Source organism: Raphanus sativus, chromosome 7 (assembly GCF_000801105.2).
Source record: "Raphanus sativus cultivar WK10039 chromosome 7, ASM80110v3, whole genome shotgun sequence".
Classification (NCBI taxonomy): Eukaryota; Viridiplantae; Streptophyta; class Magnoliopsida; order Brassicales; family Brassicaceae; genus Raphanus; species Raphanus sativus.
Window position 1 is genome coordinate 7223231 of NC_079517.1, and position 6847 is coordinate 7230077.

At 39.1% G+C, this 6847-nt stretch overlaps 1 protein-coding gene, 1 non-coding gene and 1 pseudogene across 2 annotated transcripts; 1 reads left to right on the top strand and 2 right to left on the bottom strand.

Annotated features, from left to right (window-relative positions):
• Nucleotides 1-191: 191 nt before the first annotated feature.
• LOC108837029 (60S ribosomal protein L17-2-like) lies at nt 192-3416 on the bottom strand (annotated as a pseudogene).
• LOC130498234 (small nucleolar RNA snoR74) lies at nt 2459-2591 on the bottom strand. The gene has a single exon (XR_008937155.1). It is a non-coding gene; the product is annotated as a small nucleolar RNA snoR74 (small nucleolar RNA).
• Nucleotides 3417-4962: 1546 nt separating the features above from the next.
• LOC108841705 (uncharacterized) lies at nt 4963-6555 on the top strand. Its single transcript, XM_056991317.1, has 5 exons — nt 4963-5104; nt 5189-5303; nt 5373-5525; nt 5604-5725; nt 6417-6555. The coding sequence occupies exons 1-5, from the start codon at nt 5001-5003 to the stop codon at nt 6553-6555; spliced, it is 633 nt and encodes a 210-aa protein (XP_056847297.1). The 5' UTR covers nt 4963-5000.
• The last annotated feature ends 292 nt before the right edge of the window (nt 6556-6847 follow it).

The window sequence follows — 6847 nt, forward strand, 5'->3', positions numbered from 1 at the left end:
TGTTGAAGGAGGGATGTGTGTGTGAAGGTGTGTTGTTGGTGTTAAAATTGAAATGTAGTATTAGGTGGGAGTAGATGAGTGGAGTGTGTAAATCTAGTTATATTTTAATCAGTTTGCATTCAATTTTTTTTACTGTAAATGTGTAACATTAACATTTATCAATATTATTATTTTTTTAAGTTGTTCCGTAGAGTTATGTAGGCGTTAATGTTTTTTTAATGGAAGCTAAAGTAGAGTAATATTGCAAAGTCCAAAATAGTTGAATCATAGTAATTTTAAAACAGCAAAGAAACGCAAAGAGATTATGGTTACACTGTGATTGCTTTGTAACATCACTCAAACTCCAGGGTGCGTTTGTAAAGGAAGTAAAAGTACAGAAATAGTTTGAAAGTCCAAAATAGTAAAAGCATAGTAATAAAAAACTGGAAAGAAATAGAAGGAGAGTTTGGTGACGCTGTGATTGTTTTGTAACATCACACACGGGGCGTTTGTAGTCATCCTCGTTGTCGTTAACGCTGTCTGTTCTTTTGTCATTCCTTTGAGCTACAAATTCGGTGCTGTGAGAAGCAGATGCCTCGCCAGTTTCCCTTTCAATAAATGGACCTGCATTGGTGTTGGAAGTCTGGAAAACAATTCAACTTGTTTTAGAAGAAAACTTATATGATTTAGTTAAGGAGAAAGTATATATATAACCTCGGCTGTGAAGGGCTTATTGACTCCTGATACAGTGAAAGTGTTGTTGTCTGGAGAGGACGTAAAGGGGCCTAGCCTTGTATGAAAAATATATTTTTTTCCCGGAAGTTGTGCAATGCATTGTGGGAGTACCTTGATTCCACCACCATTCATCTGTATCAGATGTAAGTAATTTTGTAAGTGCACAATAGTTTTTACAGATTAATATTTTGATTGATAAATTTGTAAATGAAGAACCAACCTCATCAATAGTAATCTGAGATGCAGCTTGTTTTGTGAGGTGAAGCATTTCTCTCTCGAGGACCACAAAAGAGGCATTGTGATTTCCATCAGCAACTGAGATTTCTACTCTGTATCTGTAGGGAAGGGTGTCATTAGTGATGAGAATGAGTTAAAATTTATCTAATAATCATATATAATAAATTTTTATGACTATAAAAACATCTTACTTTACAACACCAGCGGCGTTGTGATTAACACAGCGGTTGCATGAGAGAGATTCAGCTGTTTTCTCTTAACTTCCTGCTGCACTCAGTGCATGCGACATAGTACCAGCCATTTTGCTTCAAAACCTCAACAATCCTAGCCTTGCAAAGAAAATGAGCTTCCTGTGTTTTCACGAAGGTAGTAGATATAGTATTTTTCAATTGTAATTTAAAAGGAGACACAGATTTCAAACTTTATTGAAGTCGTAGTGGTACCTATTTGTCTGAATTGGAGCGGTATTTAATGAGATCTCCAATAGAGGCAAGCTCCTTTTCATTAATTTCTTGGTTGGTATGGAAACAGGGGAACTCTTCCCCGAGTGCACTTTTTAAGCTGGCATTAGATGGTAATATCAGTTAATTGAGCGACTGTATGAATATTGTTTAAACCGATTAAAAAAAAGAATTGTTACCCAGCTGTGAAATCTGTGATTGGTTGGAGATATGTGGCCCAAAAAAAATTGGTTGCTGGAGATGATTTGAGGAACATGGTACCTGTACAAAGAAGAGTGTTTGGTAATTTTATTTTGGTTAAGCTAATATAAAATTTAGAATATATAACATACCTCCTGTTATTTTTGGGATCACAGTTGTGACCAAAATGACAGAGTTTTTCCCATCTCCTGAACTTAAAAGGCCACTAAACATGGCCGCAACTTCGTCCTATAAAGACGGGTAGACCACCACCGCCCTGTTATGCAAATTGTTATACGATAAGGAACCCATGTGTAAAAGAGTTGAAACAATAACCTGTTGTCTAAACTTACGGTTCAGTGGCGAAACGGACCACAAGACGAGTCGTAACATCAGCGCCCTTCAGATTCGAACCTTGGACAGAGCGAATTTGCCAAACAACATCTGCCATGTATTGAACAGCTTAATGTTTCAGCACAAAATCATATATAATAAATTGAACAGTAAAAATCATAATGGTGAAAGGAAGAGCCTGCTTTACCTCAGCATTGCTCCCAGCATTTTTGAGCAAATCAAGAACAAATTGAGCAGATTTAAGAGGCCAACGTCCTTGACCATTGGAATGCATGTTCTTAGCTTGAAGAGTCCTTCTAAGATCTCTACAGAAACGGGTGGAAGGAATAGCCTGCTTTAAAGCTATCACATCCTCAAGGTACCTCTTGGCCTTGAGCAATGGTAGCTTCCTGATAGCGTGCACTGTTTCGCGAGTGTTCTGTTTCAAATAAACAGAATAGAAAACACAATGAGAACCAATTAACAGGACAAATATGACATGATTAACTGAACTATTAGTCATTATTTAGAATAAATGTACCATCATGTACTGAGTCTTTATAGCTATAAAAAAATTAAACTAAGATTCACCCAAGCAAGATGACCAATTCAATGTCCCTGAAGTATACGTCAGATCTATAAATTGCTACATATCTTTGCTTTTTCTCAATCAGGTTGTATCTACCATTCTCATAATCGCAAATCTAACTAACTTCAAAAGAGACGAAAGACAGAGTTTATACCTTGAAGTGAACCCTAAGATCCGATCATCTAGCCTTGCAAGCTGCAAAAAATCAAACGCAAAAATAATCAACAAAATTGAATACAAAAGAGTGAGAAATGGTACTGAGAAGGAGCTTTACACTTGGTCTGGTTACTGGGTTCTTGGGAGTACTTCACCTGCGATATTAGCAACGCATAATAAGAAAATCAGAAGTACGATTCGTGCGAGAGAGATGAAGTGAGAAGCTTAAGCAAGATACCATGGCTGCGACTTTATAGAGTGAAACGGAATCGAGACTCAGCGGAATCAACCCTAAAATATAGCAGAAACCTGTTAATTTAATTTACTGAGTCTTGTGAAGATTCAGCCAACCCTCAATACCCTCCATTTTATAGGTTTGACTTGAAGTAAACGGAGTGGTCGACATCTCATCTGAGTTATATTACGAAAACGTTAATTGGTAAATCAAGAGAATACGTTGAGTGATATGTGAAGATTAAGAGTTTGGAGAAGGAATGTTTGGTGTTTGCAGAGAATTGAACGTAGACGGCGAAAGTGAAGAGTCGAAGAACAGAAACAGCCCTAGTTGATTTGAACACACAAAACGTTGTGTTTGATGACATAACCAAACTTTAATTGAACCGACGCGTAACATACAAACCAAGCGCGAAAAAACACTCACCAAACCAAACCGAAATTTAAGCGGGCCCCACTATCATTAAAAAGTTGCTGACGTGGACAGCTTCAAGAGAGACAAAAGTGAGGCATTATATATATGATTCAATTCGCCCCCTCTCATTACCATCAATCCCTCTCCCTTCCCAGGCAATGAAACCGTAAGGCAACTCATTTAATATAAATTAGCCAGTCTGAGACAAAGATGAATCTTCACAGCCCTAAACTACTCTTACTCTTTTTTCTAAAACCTACTCAACTGCTATCGAAATGTCTTCCCAAGTTGCCGTCGGTTCCCACCTACCCCAGCATCAAATAGCCTTCGACTCTCTTCGTTTGGGTAGATCTTCCCAAACTATCCATGCTCGACTACTCCGTTTTTGGGAGACGCCAAAGATGATCAACTCCGGTGAAATCATCGGGATCACTACGCTTTTCCTTGATCAAAAGGTATACTCATTTTTTTCCTATACATTTACATATATTAAGCTCCACTGTATTTACATAGCAAAATCTCTGGATGTAATTTAGGATTCATTAATCAACGCTTTCATTCCTGCTGAGTGGGCAAAACAATACCGTCACTGTCTACAAGAGGGACAGATCTACGAAGTTGCTAACTTTGAAGTTGAAAGATGCCCATTTATGTACAAGACTACAGAGCATACTTTTGTGATCCGTTTCACTGCCCAAACAGCTCTTCATCAGATGATCAACAATGCTCCGGTCATCAGTCTCCAAAAATTTATGACTCGCAAGCCTGACCATCTCCACATGCTTGCCAACACAAATCTAGAGCTCCCCGGTTTGTTTCCATAACTACAAACTACCTGATTCAATCTTTTTACTTCCTTTGCTTTTAAAATAAGAAATTTTCCATACACTCGCAGATGTTGTAGGTGTAATTAAATCTGTGAAAGGTTTTGGCCTATTGAGCAGGGAAATTATTTCACCAGTTCTCATTCGGTTCCTCATTGCTCCGTAAGTACTACAATTACTCCCACTTGCTTAGCGCTTTCTCCTTTCTCTTACTTACCGTATCCCCTTCAAAATAATATACAGAAACGTCGAGGTGTACTTGTCCTTACTGGACGAAGCTGCAGCTACGTTTAAGGGGCTTCTGAATTCAGGGGACAGCACAAGCTCTGTCCTGGTCGTAACAAGTCTAAACCCACAAAAAAATGGAGGTAACATAGGACTATATTTTAAAACCTAGATTGCATTACTGAATACAATATATTTCTCTTTTCATCAGATTACCTCTACCTCCACTCCACCGCTGGCACCAAGTTTTATTTCGGAAACAATATCGATGCGATCGCAGAGTTCACGTTGAGGTACAATTATTTTAATATTACCAAATTTTACAATATTAGGCTCTCTCCCCAATTAACCAATCACATCGTTCACTCCAGTCTAAGCGATGCATTAGGCAAGGACTCACCTACACTCAACACAGAAACAGTCATCACTGCCAAAGAGCTTACACCTACTGGAGATCTAAACATGTTCCTCTCCAACAATTCTACCCAGGTTTGTAATACTCTTTCGCAAACGTCTTAATTTACTAACCCTTTCCATATCCTTATAAATGAAGCTTCACATTAACGGCCTCTTAATTACACAGGAGACTTATTTTACTTGCCTAGCCCAGATTGTTGAGGTTGTTCCAAAAAATGGCTGGTACTATCTCTCTTGCACTCACTGTGGGAAAGAAGTTGAAAACTCAGACACATCTCACCCCTGCGACCAGTGTCATGATCCCAAAGCCACCACTGTTGTGAGGTTAGAAATTTAAAATTCCGTTCCATTAAGCATACAGTCTTCTATGGATTCTCATCATACATATGATCGTCTGTTTCAGGTACAAGGTTGAATTATTGATTGATGATGGTGAAAATTATGCCACTTTCTTGGTGCTCGACAAGGAGATGATGAAGCTCCTTAAACAAGATGCAGCAACTCTACTTGATGATGCGGTATGCATTGCTTACAATCCACCTTTGCTGCTAATTATAATTCTCACTATAAGCTATGCCCTACCTCAGGTGAATCATGGACAAGGCAATAAACTCCCGGAATGTATTGCAAAACTTCAAGGCCAAGTTTTTCTTTACCATGTACATGTGACACCAGACAATTTCACCGACAGCACCCGTACCTTCACCGTTTCTGGGCTGACCGAAATTCCTAACAAGGAGGTATTAAAGTATTACCAAATCTACACTTTCTACATATCTCTTATCATTTTAAAAATTAACTTAGACACCATTATCCAGTTCTTTACCATCAAGGCACACAAAAATATTAAAGTGGACTATGGGGAATCATCAACTTCCGCTGCTGTCAGTGACACGTCAACAAATGAAGCAGACAGAGGTTCTAGCACAAGCTCAAATGGGTAGTTTTCCAGATGCGAACGACGTGTCACCGAACACTGCTTCCGTTTCTCTAATATTTTACTGTTCATTTGCATTACTTTTTCAAAACTTTTAATTATTTTCTCTACTTCATGTTTTTTTTAAAATTGCATTACCTCGATGTACTTCATCAGGGTTTCATTGTTTCTCAGCTTTAGTAGTTAAAAAAAGGATTCACCTAATACAAATACTACGTTTTATTCTGCAACAACAATAGTTCTTTATATTTCTTTACATTTTCTGAGGAACTACCCACAATTTTTAATTATTTCCATAAATCCTACAACCAAACCTTTGTTCCATAGACCCATAGGCTCAATCAGTTACTAATATACTATGCTTATTACAATAACTTGGGATTTGAGCGAGCGAGACCAGCAACAAACCTCTTCTTCTCAACCAAATCCAAACATTTTTCCAACTTTTACATCTCTACTATAACTCTACACACCACCACCATCGACCATTTGAAATCCCACAGCCTACAGTTTTGCTAACATCCCCGCGCTTGCGCGGGGCTCCGCCCCTAGTAATTCAAATCACAGTCTTATTAGGTCCTCGTGACCGCTCGATACGTGTATTATTATTTATTGTCCATCCTTCTCATTGTTAGCGTTTTTTTCCGAGTTTATTTATCCTCGTTTTTGTGGTTCTTAACACTTCATTTTGCAGACCACAAGACAATTTCGCCCTAGAGACTCTTTTTCTCTCTGGCACACCACCCAAGGTGCCGCTTCAAGGTCACCCTCCGACCTCCATGGATTCACACTGCAAGGTCTCTATCGTCGTCTCCATCCAAACCTCCATTTAAGAAGCTATGCTCCTTCTCGTCGGGACTCCACCTAGGTTAACTCAAAGCATTACAAGGATAGGTGAAGAACTCTTGAAAGCTCAAAGGACGAGCCTTTCACCTGTCTCTGCCATTTCCACTCCTAGTTCATTGCCTCAGGTGAGAACTCGCCTCTCCAATGTCTCAGCCCCTGCTTTCGTTTCAGAGACAAAGAGTCCTCCTTCACTACCCTCTGAGCCGGAACCTCCAGATCTGGTTCCGGTGGAGCAGCTAGATCCGCCGCTTGAAGCTCTCCCTCCGCCAGATTCGCCGC

What these genes read in the sequence shown, in the direction of transcription:
- LOC108841705 (XM_056991317.1), top strand. Translation starts at nt 5,001, where the DNA reads ATGGCTGGTACTATCTCTCTTGCACTCACTGTGGGAAAGAAGTTGAAA. An exon ending in CAACTCTACTTGATGATGCG is followed by an intron (nt 5,304 to 5,372) that starts GTATGCATTGCT and finishes GCCCTACCTCAG; the next exon opens with GTGAATCATGGACAAGGCAA. An exon ending in CCGAAATTCCTAACAAGGAG is followed by an intron (nt 5,526 to 5,603) that starts GTATTAAAGTAT and finishes ACCATTATCCAG; the next exon opens with TTCTTTACCATCAAGGCACA.